Raw genomic sequence first — 24,571 nt, 5'->3', positions numbered from 1 at the left:
ATGACCATTTGAATAGTACCGGAGAGCACTATTGGCAGTTCTTATGCCAAATTTCACTAGTTTTGTTAGTGCTGTCTCGAAAGTGAAAACTATTCTGGGGAGGACCTTTTTTCAGTGCTTAAGCACATTTTGAGGAAGAACGCAATAGGCAGTTTCTGTTCCCTTCCACTTGTCTCTTCATGGATAGCCCTTTTTTGGATAGAGTGAGGGGTGGAAGGAAAGCAAACACTTACACAACATACTGCGTGCTTCCTATGACTTGACTTTACAGCACTTACTGAAGGAAGACGTGCTGCATTTCTCAAGATGTAATTACATCGCAATTTACAAGCAACCGCTTTTGTCATACCACAATTTTATGTTCTTCATATGATTGCCACAAAACAATTTAACTATTGTCCCACTGGAGAAAACATAAAAAACCTCAGATTGCAAATGGTTTCATTATTCATTTTTCACTACACATCTATAAAGTTCATCCAGGAAATAATGCAGCAATAATTCAGGTTCAACAGAAGGTACAGTTTTATGGGCTCATCCATAATGTACTCCATTTTTTTTTTTTTGCAACTGTTTCTTCCTACTGCAAATATTGCCGACACAAACCTAATAAGCACAACAGGGGAAAAATAAAAATGCAATTCTTTGTAGGAGCAATTTAAATGGGAATAAGGGTAGAAAGGTTGTAGTCATAGAGGCTTCGATAAATGGTGGCATTGCGGATATCCTCCGCAGTCACGATTAAGAGTGCAAAAGGGGTAGGGGGTGTTGCCAGGGTAAGGGATATTTCAAAGTACAGGCAGCTGGAATGGAACTTAGAAGTTAAGGGAGGAGAACCAGTTGTCATGGTCCATGTTTGATCCAATGACATAAGAAAGTACAGGGAGGTGGCCCTGCTATGGGAGCATCAGAAGCCAGGGGCTAAATTAAAAAGCAGAACCTCAAGGGCAGTAATCTACCGAGCTGTGTGTTAATTAGCACAGACATAAACAGACCAGGAAAGGAAATGCATAGCTGAAAATGTGGTGTGGGAAGGACTGATTTCAATTCATGGGACACTGGGACAGGAGCTGTATCGCTGGGATGGGCTGCACCTGAACCAAGGTCCTAATGGAAAGCATAAATAAAACAGTAGAAAGGACTTGAAACTAGTAAAGGGGAAGGGGGAAAGCATTTGAGCAGAGATAATAGTAACCTAAAGGTAAGGAATGAGCAACGATCAGAATATAAAGAGATAAAGATTACAAATAAGTAATAATAGTATATCTGTTAAAATAGTATACCTGTTAAAAAATAAAGCAGGAGTAATGAAAAATAACAGCCTATTAAATTGCTAGTATAGCAACATACAGAGCACCAGCAACAAAATGAGGGAACTGGAGGCAGTAATTACAAGTGGGAAAACAGATTTAATAGGGTTAATGGAAATATGGCTGCAGACAGGACAGGAAAGCTGTTAAATATTGCGGGCTAAATAAAATAAAAGAGAAGGACGAAAGGTGATGGGGTAACTGTGTTCATCAAAAAATAATGTCAGTAGGAGAGAGAGACACAGACAGACACGGGGGGAGGGGGGGGTGGTTGGTTAAGGAGAGAGAGAGAGAGAGAGAGAGAGAGACACAGGGGGGTTTGAGAAAGTGACATGGGTGGGGGGTGAGAAAGAGAGAGACACACACAGGGGTGGGGGGGGAAGAGTTAAGGAGAGACACAGACACGGGGGGACGTAAAGGAAGACATGGGGGAGGGGAGAGAGAGGGGCCGGGGGGCTGGGGAGGGAAGAGGGACATTGGGGGGGGCGGGGGGAAAGAGAGAAGAGACACACAGGAAAGGGGCGAGAGAGAGGGAGAGACCGGGGAGGGGGGAAGACACGTGCGAGAGAAAACTCAGGGAAAATGGATCACGTTCTTCCAACCCCCTTTACACCCAATTTCTCGGAGTGCTCCGTGCATGTGTTACAAGGGACATTGTTGGAGTGGATGATATCCAGAAGTCATGGGATAAGGTACACCACTTGCACTGGTGTAAGGGACTTCGGCTGGGCAAGGCAACACTTGCACTGGGGTAAAGGACTTCGGCTGGAGGAGGGATGTACTTGTGCTGGTGTAAGGGACTTCGGCTGGGGAGGGATGCACTTGCACTGGAATAAGGATCCTCTCTGACTTCTGAAGTCAAAATGGATCGAATTACAAATTGCAAAGTCAGTCAGAACTTGGGCTGGGCGGTTCCAGTTACACATTCCTGAGAAACTTCAGGGTGTAGCTTATCCACCAAGGGGTCCAATCAACAATAGGTCAGGTGATAATGAACAGCCAATCAGAGACAAGGCAGCCATTTTGGCAGTACAAATAAATGCATCCGAGATATAGATAGTATAACGGTCAAAGTAACAGAATGGAAAACAGCCAACTATGAGGGAATGAGGATAATGTTAAGGGACATAAACTGCAGAAAAATATTAGATAAAGAGATAGAAAAACAGTGGGCAAATATTTAAAGGAGAGATAGATACAATTCAGGTGAAATATATTCCATTAAAATACAAGAACTAGCTAAAAATAAATCACATGAATAAAGAGGCAAGGATAAAACTGAATCTGAAGAAAAAGGAATATTCAAAGTACATAAACAATAAAGGAGACGATGTTAAACAAGAATACGATGAGCTTAAGAAAGAGATTAAAAAGACAATTAGGAAGGCAGAGTAAATATGACATGAAAATATCAAAGAATGTAAAAAGTAATAGTGATGTATACTATTTGCACAAAGTAACAGGAGGAGAATTAAGATAGGGATAGGGCCACTATGGGATAAGCAAGATAAACTCACTGAAGGGACTGAAAAATGATTTGGATTCAGGAATTGGAGGTACGGTGTTGAAATTTAGAAATGGTACCAAATTGGCGTATTAACTAATCATTTGGAAGACTGCAACAAAATACAGGAAGACATAAACAAGCTTGTAGAGTGGGCAGATAAAAGGCAAATGAAATTCAATCTTGTGAAGTGTGAGGTGGTTCATTTTGGAAGAAGGAATAAAGCGACAACTGATTTCTTGGAAGACACGAAACTAAATGGGTAGAGGAGCATAGAGATCTATGAATTTGGCTAAGATCTGCATAACTAACCTGACCAGCCACCATGACCTCCGGGTGGTTTCTCCCTGGTCAGGAAGGTATATGCTTACATTTTTGTAAACAGGAGGTGGGTGGGATGGCTTGACCCATCCACCTCCACGGAGGTGTGTGGGGGACCTGACCCATCCACCTCCATGGCACGAACCTGGTATTGCAGTACTTCCAGGAACGGTGCAGTGGCTCTAGGCCTTTTGGCTAAGAGCATTGGCGCAGAGTGATCCTTGACTGGTGCAGGGTGACCTCTGGCGTTTGACAAAGAATTGTAACGATTGGAACGATTGGACACGAATATAAAAAAAAAATCTATGAATTCAGACACATAAATTGCGAAAAGTAGCAACGCAAATTGATAAGATCATAAAGAGCATTAAAAAAGTACAGAGGTTCATTTATAGAGGAATAGAATACTAAAACAGGGCGAAAATGCTGAATTTATATAGAAGCTTGGTTAGACCACATTTGGAGTATTGTGTACAGTTCTGATCTGCATACTGCAAAAAGGAAATTGAAGAACTGGAGAAAGTGCAGAAAAGATTACAAGGATATTACCAGAAACTGCAACAGAAGTTGCTGTCAGATTTACCCTTTAATAACAGTGAGTGCCGATAGCCTCACCGATATTGACATAGGAAAATCCGGACCATTAGTTTTGCAATCAATTCAGATGGATTTTGTAGATATGCATTCTCCTTTTAATATGCAGCCAATTAAAACCTAATGTTGATGCAGGTAAAATCAGATGATAAAACACTTTGTGTCTATCAAGTGATATGATCACGAAAGTCAGTTATCCACCATGACATCCACTACCAATAAATAGTAATCTCAACAAAAAATTGAATAAAACTGACCCTACGAATTCCAAATGCACACACTATAAAGAGCACAGCACATTTCCAGGTTGAAAGGACTTAAAATGGCTCACAGTCGTTTTGCAGTGTGAAGCACGCACATCACTGGACCTGATCTCATGATACATTAGTCAAACTTTTGAGTGTATTACATCTCATCAGATACAAGTTTTTTAAATGTTGCATCAACAAAAACTGATGTAGAATTCCATTTGGTTAAATGATGTTAATCTTCAAAATTTGAAATACTTTGTTAGTGACAAAATAATGCAAGTGAATTACCTGCTGTATATTTATGCATAGCGCACATTAGAATACTGTAGCTATGCAGTGATTCAGTCGATTAATTGATCAAGTCAGGTATTCATTATACATGGACATTTTAAGAGGATGGAGTTTTTATTATTTCTGAGGTACTTTTATATAACACGTCGAAAAATGTAACTTTATTTGAATGTTTCTAGGTTGCCGTGATTGTGGTTTGGTGTCAATTAATACTTGTATAAGTGATATTTGACTAAGTAGCATCAATAGGAATCTGGGCACATGGCATAGCTTGAATAATTATTAAATAATTATTCAAAAAAATCTCTCGCACGAGTTATCACACTAATCGAAAAGTCGCAGCTATATATATATTTCATATAAAATCTTCTAATTGCTGTGTTGAATTTACCTATAACCTTTCTGATGCTAATGTTTTATTTAGATTTTATTTAAATATTTTCTGGTTGTATAAATCAGAAAACATTTGAAAATCTTTTACCTGTCAAATTCTGCAAATGCTGTCTTCCAAAAAGATGTTCCCTCTTGTTATGTAATGAACTAAAATACTGATGACATGTTTTACAGTACAGGTCATTGTTGTCCTCATCCTGCTTAACAAAAACACCCAATTATTTACTCCTCAATCAACAACATACAAGGTTGGTGGACATCATCTTTTGACGACTTGAGTTATTTACAAAACAAAAGCAGAATTTTAAATCCAGAATACAAATTGAACCAATGTATAAATTGCTGACTCATTTTTATAGATATCATCAGCATTTAAAATAACAAAGTCACACTAGGTACAAATGGCTGTCCTACACCTGGCGAATGTAAAACATTCATTCTGATGTGATTTATGCGCTCAATTTTGAGCTAATTTGTCGGTGGCTAAAATATTATCTTGACATTGCTTGTACACTATGTTAGAAAGCTAAATGCGTAAGTTAGTTCATTGAAAATGTAATCAACAGTTACTGTTTCCTACCAACATCTGGTTTGTGCACAACTACAACATCAGCTTTTGTCATAATTTGGTTTGTTTGAGTCAAACTAATTGTTTCAATGTTTACAAGGTCAAAATTAAATGTGTGAAAATAAGCATTCTGGAGCTCCTAATGTGTGGAGACAGAGTACAGCAACAAATGTACAATCCCTCCATCCCTAAAGTTCTTCATCTCAGCCAGGTTTCTGGAGGTGTGGCCAAGTAGAGGAGTTGCTGTGGCACTTTTGTGTGTCCCGAGTGGACAGCCAAAGACTGAAGTCCAGGATATAGTCACTGAGGTATATGAAAGCATGGGCTTTACGCTGAACATCCATAAGACAAAAGGTCCTCCAACAGCCTGTCCCCACCGCACAGCACTGCCCTCCAATCATCAAGATTCATGGCGCGGCTCTCATTTCCCGTATCTTGGGAGCCTCTTAGCAACAAAGGCAGACATTGATGCGGAGATTCAACATCGCTTCCAGTGCAGCCTTCGGCCGTCAGAAGAAGAGTGTTTGAAGACCAGGCCCTCAAATCTACCAACAAGCTCATGGTTTGCAGGGCTGTAGTAATACCCGCCCTCCTGTATGGATCTGAGACATAGGTGATGTATAGAAGGCACCTCAAGTCGCTGGAGATATATCACCAACGATGTCGCCGCAAGATCCTGCAAATCCCCTGGGAGAACAGGCGCACCAACATCAGTGTTCTCGTCCAGGCTAACATCCCCAGTATTGAAGCATTGACCACACTCAATCATTTTCGTTGGGCAGGCCACATAGTTCGCATGCCAGATACGAGACTCCCTAAGCAAATGCTATATGTGGAGCTCCTTCATGGTAAACGAGCCAAAGGTGGGCAGCGGAAGCTTTACAAGGACACCCTCAAAGCCTCCCTGGTAAAGTGCGACATTACCACTGACACATGGAAGACCGCCCGAGGTGGAGAAAGTGCATGTGGGAGGATGTTGAGCTCTTCGAGTCTCAACACAAAGGGCATGAAGAGGCAGACAGCGGAAGGAGCGTGCGGCAAACCAGCCCCACCCACCTCTTCCCTCGACGAATATCTGTCCCACCTGTAACAGGATCTGTGGCTCTTGTATTGGATTGTTCAGCCACCAAAGAACTCACTTTGGGAGTGAAAGCAAGAATTCCTCGATTCCGAGGGACTGCCTATGATGATGATGATGATGATGATTTATAAAGGCCAGGAAGCAGATCAACCACCTTCCCTTCTTGGCTACATGAGGTACAGGACCAGTTCAGATTTGTACAAGATGAAAAAGAGATGTGGAAGAGGGATGCGTAGAGCTTCACTTTACATTTCAGTGCAGTATTGAGGAAGCACTGTCCTATTTGAGATGCTGTCTTTCAGATGAGATGTTAATCCAAGGCCCTACATGCCCTCCCAGGTGGACATAAAAGATTCCATGGCACTATTTGAAGAAGAGCAGTGGAGTTCACTGGTGTCCTGGCTGACATTGATCGCTTAACTAACATTACCAAAAATAGATCATGTGGTCATTTATTTAATTGCTGTTTGTGTGACCTCACTGTGCACAAACTGACTGCCACATTACAACAGTGACTACACTTCAAAAGTACTCAATTGTCAGGACATCCTGGGGTTATGAAAAGTATTACATAAATGCAAGTTTGTTCTTTCTTTTACCAAATGAACAAATTGACAAATATATTTCCACTGATTTTTGTAAAAAAAAATCTATTTAACGATTGTTATGTATTAAGTTTAATGAAATAAAAACTCTACTTACGCCAATTTCTGATAGTGCAACTGCTTCACCTTCAAATTCAGTATCCAGAGACTCCACACCTGATTGAAACAAAATGTTACATTAACTGCAACTTGAATTCTGAACAAGTGGATGCCTCACCACAGCAGCAGGATGTCAAGGGACACATTTCTCCCTGGCAATTAAACACTACAATCTCCGATGTTGATAAATCCTATATTAGCTCAGCATTATTTTTGACTTCATATGCTTTGCTAGCAGTGAAATAGTTACTCCCTGCCAGTCTGTTGAGATATCTTCAAACTGAAATTTCCCCCATAACCACAAATGTAACAATACCAAAAAATCTGAAGAAATTTTAATAGGTTCTACATATCAATAGATGGGGTAGAAATCTAAAGTGATAAACTTAGATAATTTTAATGTATTAATAACTGTATGTCTGCTTGCGCATGAATCATAAATTGTACAAATGTGAAACAATCTGATGTGTTTCTGAACTGAAGCTGACAAGCGCATTCCAATTTCCAAATTTCCCTGAACAAACATCGATTAATCTCTGAATGGCCTGAGGCTTTGTTTACTGAACAATTGTATTCTGTAACCTTAACAAAACATAGCTGCATCTTACCAGCTGAATAATACATTCTACATTACATGCTAGAATATTCCCATCATTGTAAAACATGACATCTATCAACTTACCATGAGCAATGCCATGGGACTGATGGCATAGTATTATACAGGTACAACGTCCGAAATCCGTTATCCTCGGGCCTGAATCCGTTCTGGTTTTTGGGTTTTTCTGGATTTCAGACAAGAAAATTAATAGTCTTAAATCTGGAATCCTCAACTGAATCCGTGCCGGGTTTTGAGCGGTGAGGTCTGAAATCCAGCAAAACCCAAAATCCGGCACGGATTAATCGAGGATTCCGGATTTCAGACTTGATTTTCTTCTCTGAAATCTGGAATCCTCGACTGAATCCATGCCAGATTTTGTGTTTTGCCTCAAAAATATCCGGTTTCCAGACAATAATTCCGGACAACTCCATCAGCTATGCGCAAAATGTCCGGTTTTCGGACAATTCCGATTTTTGGAGTTCCGGATGCGGAAAGTTGTACCTGTATCAGGTACTGTATGGTTTCTGATATATGCATTGCATGTGTGCGAAAAGTTGTGCTTGGTTGCAACCTCCACAGCCAAATAACTTGGCTATCTCTCACTGTCCAAGATCACAAATGCAATTTTCCAGTGAACAATTTTACAACACCAAGGTACTGGAGGTTGTAACTATACCCTAGCAAGGGAAACAAAGTGCTTCACATAGAATGAATTACTTTGACATGCAGTGCATGTTACGATGTTGGAAAGTGTGGGATAACAGCAAGATCCCACCAACAGTGATGAGATGAATTGACTGTTTAATCCATTTTAAGCGACGTTGGTTGTGGTGAGAGTTAGTGACAGGACACTCAGAACTCCCTGCACCTTCTCTTTAACGGACAACTGAACCATTGGAATAGGGTACAGGACCTCAGTTTAACATCACTGACAATGCAGCAAACCCTCAATACTGCACTGGAGGTGGAACCCACAACCTTCTGACTCAAGAGCCAAGAATGCTAACACCTGAGCCAATTTAGCAGCAAATACAAGAACACTAGAGAACTGACCCATCAGAGTGTCTTAAATCTACTTTTCTTTGCATGGATTTGTGAAAGGTTGTCCAGCACTACTAGACGATGCATAGTAATGTCAACACCGAGAGGGGTTACCTGGGGCACACTGGATGAAGTTGCTGCAGTAGTGCAATCCTCACCAGTTAATCGCGCACAGTATTACACTGGATTTCACCAGAGCAGAACAAAAACAATGCTGAAAATAGCAGAAATCCTTCTTCAGTTCTGTGGCAAGGTCTCCACCCAAAACTTTAACCTTTTTTCTTTTCAGATATGAATATATCTGACACTACATCCAGAAACATTTCCTATTTCAAGTACATATTTGACATTTGAATTTTGCTTTTAATCTCCACTATGGTTCCAAACAATTGGGAGAGGATTTTGTTTGTGAGCAGAACAATTGATTGTTTTTCTCTTTCCCTCCCTAGTAACAGGGCTGATTTTCCCCTTTAAGTGGGTTCTAGTTACAGCACTTAAAAAAAAATTCATCATGATTAAAATAATAAAAGGCAAATGCTTTTGACCCTTACCACACAGATTTTTTATTTTGTTCATTGCTCTTCTTTTCAGGAAAGCTTGATAAGCCTCTGAATTTTGATATGCTTTCAGCTCTTCAATATATCGGCGCTTGTCTTTTTCTGCTTCATCAATATAATTCTGCCCAAATAAAGGAAAGAATCCTTGGTGGAAGCCACATCTATTATTGCAAGTAAGTTTACAAACATCAATGCGGTGGGGGTGGGGAAGTAAAAAAATCTGTTACAATCATAACTGGAAGCAAGAGGATTTGGACTAGGAAAGATTAAGTAAGTTTTGTAAAGTGGCAAGTAAATAGTATTACAAGTATATCTGTGAGACCTGTATTTGTCAGTATCAGTACGCTATGAACATTTCTGCTTTGGATCAGTCATGCGATTGATTCTTTCAATAAACTCTTGTTATAGTGATGGCAAGCCTCTTATCAGAAAATTCACTCCAGGAACCGGACTATCTGTATGCAACACAACAGAACTATAGTACTTCTTCAATGTCAGTACTTCAAGAGTTAAGATTACCCAGGCAAATTGGCACCTTGATACCATTGCAAACTTAGTTCATCCAATATCCCATTTTTACTTCAATCAAGTAGTAGCCCATACAACCCCAAACAGTAATCCCTGGTATGTGTTGATCCAGATGCAAGAAAACCACAACCAGTTAAACTTTGAAATGCTGTGCAAAAAAAAACAACAAGCTTTTACTTCTTTATAATCAAAGCCACTAGTTTACAATAACTGAAAAGTCAAATCCAGTTTTTATTGCTTTGGATTCCAAGGTTTTTTTTTAAAACAGATATTTTGGGATTGCATTCTGCAATTCCATCAAGTTTACAATGGAAACCACAAATTAGTGGCCCAGATTATGATGGCTTTTACAGTGAAGTGAGAACTGTAGCCTAGGATTTTAGCCAGTGGATGATGTTTCTTTCTCTATAAGTTAGTTAGTAATAGATCTTTGTCAACTGTATTTGAGAGAACAGCCAGGAAAACACCTATCCTAATACTCATACTAGTTTGTATTTCAGTAGCCAATGGCTCTAGCATTAGGGAAAGGTACAGGGGGATCATTAAGTACACCTTTGTCTGGTCCATTATTTAAAAGGCTGAAAATCCATAAACAAACACTACCACTGCAACTAATTCTGTACTTACTTTGGAGTTATCAAATTTGTAAAGATTTATTAGTCGTAATATTCTTAAGGGAGGCGGGGGGCTTCCAAGGTAGTCGGCAGAGGATCGGCCAGGGGGTCGGAGAGAGAATTGTGGCCGGCCTCATCATTGTCGTTGGCCGGGGGGGGGGGGGGGGGGCTGATGGGAGGCCTCGTGGTGGGGTCACCGTTTATGGGGGGGCGTGTAGGTCAGCTAGGGACCCTGGATCCAGGAGGTAGGTATAAAGCCACATACCGGCAAAAATAACAACATGGCGGCTGCTACAGTGTGCCCTCCCCTTGAAGGGCTGCTGCACTGCCGGGCCACACATAGTCAGGAGAAGGTGCACCGACAGAGAAAGCTGTTGGTGGCATCGCGTGGCGGATCGGTGATTGTTTTAGATGAATTTGGTTTGAAGTGTTCTAGAGGTGCGGGAGAGCTGCCGCATAGTTGTCCAACCTGCAGACCAAGGGCCACATGCAGCCCTTAAGAACTGGTAATCCGGCCCTTAAAGCCGAGGCAACAAAGTCCTATTTGCACTTATATTTCTTATGTGTTAGTTAGTCCTGTTTGAATTTTGTGTGTCTAGAGGTTTGGATAGGGCTGCTTTTAGTGCTGTTGTTTCATCGGTGGATAAATCGTAAATCAGAACACCGCGATTTGTCAGCATCACGGACGAGATATATGTAAATTAATGTGAACATGGATGTAAACTTTATATGCAACCCTCAAGGCTTTATGGTAAGCACCTATGTGAACCCTGAAGGCAAAGTCTTGGACACACCCTCTCCCAATCCACCTTTTGTCTGGACAGGGTGGGGTGGGGGAAAAAAAAGAGAGGAAACTGAAGATTTAATCTGGAAAAAAAACTATTTTGATGGAAAAAACACGGTGCCCACAATATGGAATAAAGAGGTACTTCTCACCTGTTTCCCCCCCTGAGAGAGCTGTGACCATTGAGTGCCCAGCAACTTTGTAATCTCTGTAAATGGGAGCTCTGGATGTTCAATTTTCAGCTTGGCTCTCTGTTCATTCAGGAATAACACATACCTGTCAGGCAGTTACAAGGGATTAAAAGGAACAAATTCTTAAGAAACAGTGCTACCAGGCTTATTAAATTAAAAAAAATCATTCTAGTGAAACTATAGAAAGAATAAATCTTGATACATTTTAACGACACACGATGATTTAGGAAGTGGTCGTGCATCAGAAGACAATCTGTGACTAGGTTATTCAATTGAGCCTGAAATATACATAATGGAAATTACCCAAGTGTTATTTTTCACCGAGCACTTCAGAAACTGTACCCACATCATCAAACCTACTTGTAGTGCACTTACTCTACAAGCACTATCGCTAAACATCTGGTTATTTATAATAAGCAACTATAAATTTATCGACACTGCCATCAACTTTATTTACACAACACGGAAACAGTTTTTCTTCATATTATTGAAGAAAAAAGGTACAAGGATTGAGGAAGCAACAGATCTTTGTGATCTTATTGGCACAAATTATTCACGAAATGCATTTATTAGTTAAAATGTAGAAGTTGAGTTATCTATTCAAAAGGTGCATAAAATGTGCATTTTTAGTGATTTTGTGAAATGTTACTGTTGATCAACGAAGGCGTTGCCTAAGTTACAGATTGATCTATACCACTAGTTAGCACTCCATTTAAACATTTTTTTAGATTTTTTACTCAATTTAGCTTCAATCTTCACCATAAGCTCCAACCGCAATCTTTTCCCATACCTCATGCAGCAATTTGTTAAAATTGGTGTTTGTATCCATACCTGCTGATTTAGTGCAGCTGTTCTAAACTCTTTTCTTTAATTTTCAAAATCACAGGTTACGATTTGTATGCGTAGACGTTTTATTTTGTCTGGGAAAAGTGGTGACATGTGGTGGAGAGGGTGTGGACTTGGATTACCAATATTTATTCCTGGGCATTGTGTGCACACAAATTAGCACTGGTGAGAACTTACGAGTTCATGCTTTTATTTAATATATTAAAAAAGCTGGGTGCCAATTCGAAATTCAGGAATATATAGTAGCAAATCTGGTTGGTTTTCAATTAGAAACACGCATCATCAGGAACTCATCAATGACTTTGACACAAACATTATCCTTAAGTTACAGGGGATGTGGTTTTTAAATCAGGTGAAGCAGGTGATATGTTACGCTATACTACTTAGCAGCCGAACGGTCAAACATTGTTCCAAGTTGTTATGGGACTGAAGAGTCAGCCACGATCAAAAGTTAGTCTCTCAAACATGAATGTGTGTGGATAGCATCACCAGCAACTGACATTCAACAGGAAACCATTTGCTTACCCTGTGGTAGGAGCCCGTGGTGCAGTAAAATCTTTCGGAGGTTTTCTCTTCTTGCCTTTGGGCCAACCACCTTTTCTTTTCTGAATTTAAAAGACGTCAGCATCAGGCTGGAGATTTTATGGATATCTCAGCTGACATGATTACATTTCAATACATGAAATAATCATTGGACAAAATCCTAAGCTTGTTTTCAAGAAAATTCATTCTTCACCGTAACATAGAAACATAGAAACCTTATCATTGATTACACCAGAGATATATGTATATACATGAGGATACAATAAATGACTGATTATGTACAGGAGAGCCAAAGTCAAATAAAACCGAAGCTTGGTGTCATCTGATTATTTTTCCTGATTTACTTCTTCTTCTTTCATGAACTTTTCAACCTTGACTCTACCCGGCATTACTGGTTTAACTCTAACTTGTTTTTTCAAAAATAAAATTATGAGCATACATATGCCCTGGACTAAAAGACATATTGGGGCAGAATCTGCAGTGTGTATGATGGCATAGTTTGTACGCCGTCGTACCGCTTTTGAAATTGACTGCAAGTTTGGGATTTCCACACGCGCTTGCACATGCGCTAAATCTCGAACTTGCGATCTGTCAAGGTACGCATTGACAGATAATCTGCCCCTGTCTTGGAAATACCAATTTATAGCGCAGAGTTGGGCTAATTGCCCACCAACTGCCCAACAATTATGTACAAAAATGTTATGTTTTTTGCATGTTTGCATCAGCATAAGGGGATTAGATAGAGACTAATTCTATTTGCTCCGGAATGTGATGTAACGAATTGTAAAACTGTCCAAAACACCTCCAATGATTAATGTACAGATTTTTCAGATCGTTGTTTGGGCTCTGTTGTATTTATGTTTGTATCTACTGTCCATGTTATTTTATATGAAATTTCACAGAGCTTCAATAATATATCAGAACTCTCATTCCTAAATTAGATTTAAGAATGAATTCCCAAATATTTTTTTTTAGATGGGTCTGTGTGAGGAGAGAAAGTGGGTCATTTTGGAACTATTTATTCTCCTAGTCCTTATAATTATTCTGAAAATACATTGGGTGAAATGTAATAAAAGAAAATGACCAGTATTGGAGGTAGACACTTTCCCTTCGGTGTAGTGATTGGAGCACCAGACCCACGTGATCGCAGATATGCTTCCGCATACGCTGCGCTCCTGGGACCCTTGGGCCATTACGCTGCCCTCCAGTACGTAGCGTCAGAGAGTACATTCACCAAGGAGGACCCCCATCAGGTATGTCCATATTCCTTTCTCAAGTTGGTGGCGTACTCCATAGCTACGCGGCGACCGCAATTTCTGGGCTTTTCAGCAAAACTTGCCCATACTTATTTACTGTAAAAACTCCTTTCTGTCACCAGCAATGCAAGATACAAAGTCAAGTATGAAAGTTCAGATTGCACATTTGGATAATTGAGGACTTCTAGTGAGTTATAATACAATAATTCAATCAAGCATTTCTAACTATCACCCTAAGGAAGGAGTGACACTGAAGCTGTTTATGAATATTAGCAGACCTAGAGATAAAATTACTGCTTAAAATCTCACTACAGGTTGAACCTCCCTTATCCGGAACCCTCGGGACCTGGTCTGTTCCGGATAAGGGATTTTTCCGGATGAGGGGTGGTCACATTAAATTGGATGGTACAGGTACTGAGCAAGGGAATATCGAGGCTGGCTAGCTTGGGGCTGGGAGTGCGGCAGAGAGATCATTGTGGGGGGGATGGATCGCGGGGTCAGGCCAGCGATTGCGGGAGTCGGCAGCAAGGAAGGACTTCAATTTGTTCATGTCGGAGTTCTGCCCATGCGCCACCTGGTGGCAGAGAATGGTTCCGGACGAGGGGTGGTTCCGGATAAGGGAGTTTCAGATAAGGGAGGTTCAACCTGTACCAGAAATTTCTTACTGTACCATATGTTCTATTTTAAACTATGTATCTTTATTCATTAAATGCGGAAGTGCTGGTGATGTAGATGAATCAGTAACAATGACTGTGTCACAGAAGTTGAAAGATTATGGCACTGTTACTGGTATCACATCAGTTTGCTTTCCTACAAGATATACTTACTATATAGAACAAGACATAGGTGTTATGAGAGTAACAAAACCTTACATTTCCTAGAAACCACTCAAACTTCTTGTTCAGCTTTTGACATCAGAATCCCTGTGTTCAGTTGAACAAATCATTCTGTGCTTGCACACTTTCCCTAAGGTGCCCTAATTTAGCCATGCAGTGTTCTTCCTGTATTGAGCGACTCCATTTTTGCTACTTAGCTCAATTTATCAGAGAATATAGAAGAGCAGTGAAGGGAAATTGATTTTGTTTCCATTACTTTGCACTGAGTTTTATCACAAAAACAGATGTTCTCTCTATCTCACAACAGATCAGAAGCAAAGCTGAAACTCTCCTGCATCAACCGCAGATTATTTCTGCTTTCCACGGTTTGATTTCTTTTCATCATCAAACCAACATTCTCTGTCTGGATTGAAAAGCAGGAGGTGCTTTGGAGAGATCAATTCTGTCCAAATATATTTTGCATGTATTTAAGGCAGAGAAAGACAGATTTTTGAACGATAAGGGAGTAAAGGGTTATGGGGAGCGGGCAGGGAACTGGAACTGAGTCCATGATCAGATCAGCCATGATCTTATTAAATGGCGGAGCAGGCTCGATGGACCAAATGGCAGAATCCTGCTCCTATTTCTTATGTTCTGATTTTTAAATGCATTTCACTTAAAAACCCTTAAAATCAACAAAAATAACTTTCCATTTCACTTACAAGAAAATAATTTAACACATCAGCTATTTGCTGCGAAGATCACAGCAAACAAGTGCCAATCTGTAAAAATTTTACATCACTATTACCGAGCATTGCTGATATAATAGCAGTCAACAACAACTAGCAATTATATAGCGCCTTAAATATAGAAAAACATCCCGAGGCACTTCACCGAGACATATTCAGACAAAAAGTGAATTGAATTACTCCCACTGATAAAATTAGTGCAAAGATCAGCATAACTGTAAAGCAGGATTGGTACTCATGCTGACTATTCACCAAACTTAAATCGACAAGAGGAATTTCACCCTCAAGTGAAAGCCAACAGAGAGCAGACTTGTATCAGTGCTGGTCACAAGTTTTTACAATTACAATGTATTATTCTGTCCTGAAGAATAAACTGATTACTTTAAATTTAAAACACTTGCCTTGGTCTTTCACTTAAAATACCTGTGCTACAGAAATTAATGTGGATACTATTTACCAACTTGATATTGAAGATTTTGAGAAAACAAAAGCAATTATGTTCACATTGATCTGTAAGTAGGTCAGCTAAAAAAACAAAAAGGAGTCTGTGGCTCTGGTACCCTGTTTGTGCTCAGAGTCACAGACTGACAGCCATTGGTCTTCCATGTTGTTATAGTGGCATACTTAGTAAGTGACATCAAATTCATTACCTCCACAGCAAACAGCTGATTGCAAGTGAAGTGGAATTGTTTTCTCATTGCCTTTTTGGGGATTTAGAAAAACGTGATCTATCCAAAGCAATAATCTACCCGTTACTAATTATTCATTCCATAGCGGTTGCCAGTTTGAGGGTTTAAAAAAAAAAATCAGATTCTGTAGTGAGGTGGGAATGATCGGAGATTTATGTCAAGCCCTGTTTTCAGATATAGGAGAGTTCAGCTCTGTGTCTGATCTATTGAGAGATACAGTGAACATGTGTTTTTGTGATATCAATCGATGCGAAGTGGGGAAAATAAAATCAATTTCCCATTTGAAAGTAACTCTCATTTATATTACAGGGAAGCTTTACCAATAGGACGAAGCAAAATAGCGCATGCACCATAAATGCCCTTCCTTTAAAAGAATAGAACGAGACCTCCCTGCTTGATAGTAAAATAGAGGGAAGGGAAAGCAAAACTTGAAATAAATGCTCCCTTTTGAATTCTTCCTCATGATTCAACATGTGGAATAAGCTTCCAGCTGGAGCAAGGGAGATTAAACCCATGGAATAATCTAAAACAATTGAATGCTACACTGGGGGGACTTTAGGATCTTTCTGCCTTCCTCATCTGAAATTATCTGAGGAAGAGACCAGCTGAAAATAACTCATTTTTATGTAAAAACAGGAAGATTTCCTGACAGCACCAATGTTTAGTTGACCAATGTTAATGAGTGTCTATCGGTGTCAGCTGTGACTCAATGGTAGCATTGTCGCCTGAGTCAGAAGGTTGTGGGTTCAAGTCCCACTCCACAGACTTGAGCACAAAATCTAGGTTGACACTCCAGTGCAGTACTGATGGAGAGCTGCACTATCGGAGATGCCATCTTTTCAGATGAGACACTAAACCAAGGCCACATCAGCTCTCTCAGGTGAATATAAAAGGTCCCATCGCATTATTTCAAAGAAGAGCAGGGGAGTTCTCCAGTGCCCTGTCCAACATTTATACCTTAACCAACATCACTAAAAACAGATTATGTGGTCAATATCACAATAGTCTGTGGCACCTTGCTGTGGCGCAAATTGGCTGCCACGTTTCCCACATTACAACAGTGATGACAAAAGTACCTAATTGCTGTCAACCACTTTGGGATGTCCTGAGGTCACGAAAGGCACTATATAACATTCTTTCTTTATATTGGTGGGAACTTTACACTTAAGAGTACTTGGAATACCCCAAATGCATAATATTTAAAGTCACATTAGGAGCCAAATCACAATTTCACTGTTTCAACAAGATATTAGATACAATTCAGTGACCAATGTAATTTTAGTTACCTATACCAAACAGTTGCAGTGATGCAGTGCACTACAGTCTATCTAGAAAGGACTACTTCACAAGCTAGAAATCAAAATTGCCACAGGGTGGCTTAAGAGGCGATTTCTGCAATGAGGAAATCTAGTTTCTTGTTATGTCAACCCTTGAGGCTGCAGTAAATAACTGGCAAAATAAATAAAATACTTTTCTATTGAATCCAAGCATGAAAACAAATAACCATTCAATCTGTGGACAATGTTCCCTTGAACTGGCTGTGTGTGAATTAATCTTTCTATATACACATGAGTTGATCTCTCATGCTGCCAGAGGGCGAGGGATGATGGAAGCAATGGGAGGAGAAGGGGAAAGCATGAGAGGGGGGGGGGGGGGGAAGGGAAACCAAGCAAGTGAGAAGGCAGTGGGAGAAGAAACGATAGCGGTGGGGGAGACGGAGTGAGTGAGCGAGCTCAGTTGGGAGGGGGCCGGAGCAAGGAAAGGGGACAGAGCAAAGAAAAAGGGAAATACAGATCAGTGAAGGTCGGGGGAATGAGGCAGCGAACAGCCAGTCACTGAGGAGAAATACAGCCAGTGGGGAGGGGATGTGTGTGTGCTGTAGATGAAAAATGCCACTGGGTGTAGGGTTACTTATATGGAAATTGAAGCAGGAGACGGATGAAGGATTGGCAGACAGAGGACAGCTTGTAACCAGAACTGTAGCATTGAGAGGGGACGGGGAGGGAAAGGAAAACAAATTGAAAGTATTTGAAAAACAAAATCTACATGAAGAACCATTTTTGTGCGCAGACGTACTTTGCTATTAGCGTACACTCATATTTAACCAGAGTGTGTCTGAATGAGAGAGAGCTAGAGGAGGAGAGCGCAAAAGAGAATGAAAGAGAAGGAAAGAGAAAGCACCATCTCCCACAGTGTGCTTGACAACCTAGTCATCAGCCAAAATGGATCAAAGCAAAAATATAGTAACCTGCACATACACAGCAACTGTGCAAGCATATGTTAACACGGTTGCTATCATCATATCTGTTAATACAAGTATGAACAATCTGTTAAATGGCTTGTTTATTGTGCATTTAATAGTACAGTGTGTGAAGCTGTACTAACTATACTGCAGGTCATCTTCAGAAACTTGTGGGGAGTTGGGGGGGAAGGAATAAAGAGAACAAAATAGAACCATTGCCATCCCACCTAACTTCAACAACGAACCAGCCTCCTCCGTACCAGGTTTAATCAAACTGCTCAAATTTTTATTTTAATCTACACATGACCCAGCATGTCACATCAAAATGTTGACTCGCCCACAGAGACTTTAAAAAAAGTCATTCCCTTTATAAAAGCAGGATTTTGATATTACAAAAAAAAAAATCCGACTAGGTATTAATTAGGAGGAAGAGGTGGCTGTTTCTCTCCCCCACTCTCACCTTGAATTCTGATGTGCAGCCCACTAGTGTTGAAAATTTGACATTTGGTTTATTTGAAAAAACTGAGCATGAAGGGAATTTTAATCTATTATAATTGAAGTAAATTCTGTAATTCTTACCATAGCAGGAATCAAACTACCAAATTTTAGCAGCATAGAAGTATCAAAAGCAATAATCACAGCGATTCATGCAGTTTTCTTAAGATAATACAATTTGAAAATAGCTGCAACACAATCGGAGGTTTAAATGTAACACCGTTACCACAAAGATGTTCAAATTTAAATACACATTATGAAGTTAACAAAGGATTTGATAATTTTTCTCTTCCACTTTTCCAATCCAAGAGTAATTTTCACTTTTATCCCCAGCTACAATTTTATAATTTACACAAAATTACCAGCACACTTATTCACTCATCTGCCAACAAACGCAAGCATTGCATCAATCGACTCGAACTTATATTTACAAGATCTCTTTGTTCCAGAATACCAAGCCTGTGCAAATTAAACTTGCTGCTCATATTCTACTTCACGTTGAAGTATCCCATTATGCCCATATGCATTTGTTAATAACCTCAGAAAAAAATCCACAACAGGAATGAGGTTCCAATTTGAATTCAATCCAATTACATTTCTCTTCAAATTAATTGAGCCAATGTAAACAGTGCATATCGGCCCAAATTTGGCCCTCCTGTTTTTCAGTGCACTCACGTGAGATGCACCAACTTCCTACGATCCAAACGGCGCCAAAAAGATGTCCCGGGATTCTGGCCCCTCTGCCGACTCTCCCAGGGCTTGGCACGGCGTGGCGAGTCCATTGGGGGGCAGAGCTAGGGCCTTGCGCCGAAGAGTGCCGGCAGCTGTAGTGTTCGCGCATGCGTAGTAGCTCCTCCCATGATTGTGATGATGCGTGCCTGCAGCGTGAGACCCAACGCATCCCGCCCCTATTCCGGGCCAAGTGGCCTGCCGAACAGGACTGCAAGAAAACAGATTGGTGCGGGGAAACTTTTGATCGGCGGGAGCCGGGGGGTTGGGAGAGGAGAGTTGTGATCCGGGGACGAGGAGAAAGGAGAGTTTTGATTTGGGGGCGGGGGGGGGGAGGAGAGTTTTGATGGGGGAGCAGGGGGGGAAAGAGGAGAGAGGATTTTTGATCTGGAGGGAGGAGAGAGGAGAGTTTTGATTGGGGTGGGGGAAGAGAGGAGAGTTTGGAGGGAGGCCGGGGGGGGGGTGTGATAACTGTGTAGCCAGTAATTTTAATGATCTTACTCAAGACTTTCCTTAACCCTGTTGATGAAAATACTTTCCTACGAGCAGGAGGTACTTCTATTTTTTATTTGGATATTTTGAAAAAGATATGTAAATATGTTTTGTCTCTTTACTTCTTTTATTTTTGTAGTTTAAGCTTCCATGAATGCTTCTGTTGTATAGTAAATTAACTTTGCGAAGTTTGTCAGTCCTGTATAGTTGTTTGATTCTATTCACATTCTTGACCTGCGCTGATTTCTTAACTCTCTGCAAGGGTTTTCTATGCGGCCACATAAGCTGGCCTGTTAGTTTGGAGCAACTATTAGCTGTCCAAACTGGCTTAAATGGCCAAAATGGGTAGGTGGCTGGTAACGCCCCCTTTTTAAAAAAAACTAAACTAAAAAAATATCCTAACTAACTCACTTACACTGGTGCAAATTAAAATGTGCAGAATGGGAATTTTTAAGATGCTCCAGAAAAATCAAGTTGCTCCAAAAAAAAACAGAGCAACTCCTGAGCAAATTTGGGCCCCAGATTTCTACTTATGCAGCTCGGTGTCAAATTTTTAAATCTCATAATACTCCTGTGAAGCGCCTTGGGACGTTTCACTATGTTAAAGGTGCTGTATAAATACAAGTTGTTGTTGTACTGGACACAAGATGATCAAGCCCTGCAGATTTCTGATAAATGCAAACATGATCTAACCACAACTTCCCAGCATATTGATTTGCATTCACTCCGTCTAAACAGAATTCTAGACCCAAGCTGAATTCTCAATGTTTCCAGATTCCAGAGTCTGCAGGATTTTTTTGCAACGAAGTGTTGCTTTTGTTTCAGTTCAATCACATGAAGCACTGATTAAATGGAACATGGTACAAAGTTAGAACATTTGCTATTTTCCCCCCTTCTGGCCGAAGTGTGTGATTTCTTAGCAAACTAGTTTTGCATGTTTCAGGATTCAACCGTAACTGGAAAAATTGACACACCCTAAAATGTAAACTAATGGATTGGCAAAAGAAGCTCACCCTGCAAATAAGTTGCTCTATGATGCACCCACCGTGTATGTTTTTAAAGTTTAACAAAAATCATTATTTTCTTTGCCAACTATACAGTAATCAAGATATAAAAAAAAATCTAAATAACCTTTCTTATTTAAAGCATTCAAGAAAAGTTGACATTTAGTTTACAAGCAACTTGCTAATGGGGAACAAGTCCATTTCAAAAGGGGTTAACTTTCAATAGGTTACTCATAAAGCACAATACTCTTTATAGTACTCTCAATGGGCTCAATTTTCCCCAAAGCATTTTTTTGGCGTACTTGAAGAGTTACGCCTGATTTTTTGAGGCCCAAGTACGCCAAAAAAAAGTGTTGTAAGTTTCCCCGTTGGATCTCTTCATTTTGGCGTGGCCTAACCCGACCTTTAGTTTTGGGGGTGGAGCCTTGATCTGCGCCAAAAAGATCAGACTGCCATGGTAACCAGGGACACAATGCAAGCTGAGGCTGCAAAGTGAAGCATACAGCCAGCTCCCAACACATTAAAAGAATTGAAACACACATAGCACCAACTTACCTCCAACCTCGCCCGAAGGCTGTCCGGTCTTCTTGGTCGCTGGTGTGTGGGGGCCGTGTATGGGACCGGACTGTGTGAGAGAACCGGGAGCCGAGTATGGGACTGGACAGCCTTCGGGTGGGGCTGGAGGTTGCTATGTATGTAATAGCTCGATAGACTGAATACTGTAAACTAACACAGGTACAAACTTGGCTCTGCTTTATTAGGGCCCAAAGTGATAACATTACATGATCTTGCTGCAGCTATACAGGGCCTTGGTGAGGCCTCACCTGGAATATTGTGTTCAGTTTTGGTCTCCTGATCTAAGGAAGGACATTCTTGCTATTGAGGGAGTGCAGCGAAGATTCACCAGACTGATGCCCAGGATGGCAGGACTGATATGAGGAGAGACTGGATCGACTGGGCCTGTATTCACTGGAGTTTAGACAAATGAGAGGGGATTTCATAGAAACATATAAAATTCTGACGGGACTGGACAGGTTAGATGCAGGAAGAATGTTCCCGATGTTGGGGGAGTCCAGAATCAGGGGTCACAGTCTAAGGATAAGGGGTAAGCCATTTAGGACTGAGATGAGGAGAAACTTCTTCACTCAATGTCAGAAAGTGTGAGGTCATCCACCTTGGGGGAAAAAAAAACAGTAAAAGGGAATATTATTTGAATGGGGAGAAATTACAACATGCTGCGGTGCAGAGGGACCTGGGGGTCCTTGTGCATGAAACTCTTTTAGAGTCTACCTACAAAACATAAAACATTAAACCGTGCCACCCGACCTGGGTGACACACCAGACATTTACAAGGCCCTTTTTTTCCTTTTTTTTGTGTTTTTCTTTTTCTTTTTTTTTGTTTTGGGCACTAAAATCACACGAAGATTCACCAGACTGATGCCCAGGATGGCAGGACTGATATGAGGAGAGACTGGATTGACTGGGCCTGTATTCACTGGAGTTTAGACAAATGAGAAGGGATTTCATAGAAACATATAAAATTCTGACGGGACTGGACAGGTTAGATGCAGGAAGAATGTTCCCGATGTTGGGGGAGTCCAGAATCAGGGGTCACAGTCTAAGGATAAGGGGTAAGCCATTTAGGACTGAGATGAGGAGAAACTTCTTCACTCAATGTCAGAAAGTGTGAGGTCATCCACCTTGGGGGGAAAAAAAACAGTAAAAGGGAATATTATTTGAATGGGGAGAAATTACAACATGCTGCGGTGCAGAGGGGCCTGGGGGTCCTTGTGCATGAAACTCTTTTGAGTTTACCTGCGAAAACATAAAACATGTATCCGTGCCACCCGACCTGGATGACACACACAAGACATTTACAAGGCCCTTTTTTGTTTTTTTGGGGGGTTTTTTTGTGGTTTTTTTTTTTGGGCACTAAAATCAAATTTTTCCTTTTTTCCAGTGCCCCCTATAAAAGGAGAGGGGGACACTAAAAGCACCGGCAATTAAAACAAATTAAACTTAAAAAACGTAAAATCAAATTAAAATTTGGTTGCCGGGCGTGATGATGCACTCCAGTCCCTCCGGTGCCCACCTCTCGCGGAAGGCCGCGAGCGTACCGGTGGACACCGCGTGCTCCATCTCCAAGGATCCTTGTGCATGAATTCCAAAAAGTTAGTTTGCAGGTGCAGCAGGTAATCAGGAAGGCGAATGGAATGTTGGCCTTCATTGCAAGAGGGATGGAGTACAAAAGCAGGGAGGTCCTGCTGCAACTGTATAGGGTATTGGTGAGGCCGCACCTGGAGTACTGCGTGCAGTTTTGGTCACCTTACTTAAGGAAGGATATACTAGCTTTGGAGGGGGTCCAGAGACGATTCACGAGGCTGATTCCGGAGATGAGGGGGTTACCTTACGATGATAGATTGAGTAGACTGGGTCTTAACTCGTTGGAGTTCAGAAGGATGAGGGGTGATCTTATAGAAACATTTAAAATAATGAAAGGGATAGACAAGATAGAGGCAGAGAGGTTGTTTCCACTGTTCTGGGAGACTAGAACTAGGGGGCACAGCCTCAAAATACGGGGGAGCCAATTTAAAACCGAGTTGAGAAGGAATTTCTTCTCCCAGAGGGTTGTGAATCTGTGGAATTCTCTGCCCAAGGAAGCAGTTGAGGCTAGCTCATTGAATGTATTCAAGTCACAGATAGATAGATTTTTAACCAATAAGGGAATTAAGGGTTACGGGGAGCGGACGGGTAAGTGGAGCTGAGTCCACGGCCAGATCAGCCATGATCTTGTTAAATGGCGGAGCAGGCTCGAGGGGCTAGATGGCCTACTCCTGTTCCTAATTCTTATGTTCTTATGTTCAGAGAGTTGTTAACCTGTGGAATTCTCTTCCGCAGTGAGTTGTTGATGCCAGTTCAGTGGATATATTCAAGGGGGAGTTAGATATGGCCCTTACGGCTAAAGGGATCAAGGGGTATGGAGAGAAAGCAGGAAAGAGGTACTGAGGTGAATGATCAGCCATGATCTTATTGAATGGTGGTGCAGGCTCCAAGGGCCGAATAGCCTACTCCTGCACCTATTTTCTATGTTTCTATCTATGTGATGGCTTGCCTTTTATACCAGGGTCTCACACATGTGCGTACAGCCCAATGACCCCAGACAGTGACGCCACCTGGTGACTAGTAACCCCAAGCATACATACATGACAGAGGTAAGTTGCTGCTATGTGTTTTTCAATTCTTTCAGCCTGTCCAGGCATCTGCTGCGTCGCTTTCCTTAGCTGCGCCAATTTCCTTAACTCTAGGGAAGGTTTTTTCAGGAGAGGCCATATACGCTGGCCTAATCAGAACTGGAGTAATTCTCAGCTGGCCAAACTTCCT

At 41.0% G+C, this 24,571-nt stretch overlaps 1 protein-coding gene across 3 annotated transcripts in view; it reads right to left on the bottom strand.

Moving 5' to 3' along the window:
* The window catches only part of LOC139234848 (high mobility group protein 20A-like), a 61,048-nt gene that overhangs the window by 18,857 nt on the left and 17,620 nt on the right, over positions 1-24,571 (bottom strand). For all 3 annotated transcript variants that reach the window (XM_070865605.1, XM_070865615.1, XM_070865625.1), the window contains exons 4-8: positions 12,702-12,781; positions 11,292-11,415; positions 9,208-9,334; positions 7,016-7,074; positions 4,753-4,861 (exon numbers count right to left, since the gene is read on the bottom strand). In XM_070865605.1, the coding sequence (XP_070721706.1) occupies positions 4,753-4,861; positions 7,016-7,074; positions 9,208-9,334; positions 11,292-11,415; positions 12,702-12,781 (499 nt within the window). The remainder of the gene's footprint in view (positions 1-4,752; positions 4,862-7,015; positions 7,075-9,207; positions 9,335-11,291; positions 11,416-12,701; positions 12,782-24,571) is intronic.

Source organism: Pristiophorus japonicus, chromosome 2, assembly GCF_044704955.1.
Source record: "Pristiophorus japonicus isolate sPriJap1 chromosome 2, sPriJap1.hap1, whole genome shotgun sequence".
In the NCBI taxonomy this organism is placed as follows: domain Eukaryota; kingdom Metazoa; phylum Chordata; class Chondrichthyes; family Pristiophoridae; genus Pristiophorus; species Pristiophorus japonicus.
The sequence above is the reverse complement of the archived record's forward strand: the minus strand, read 5'-3'. Positions and strand labels throughout refer to the sequence as shown.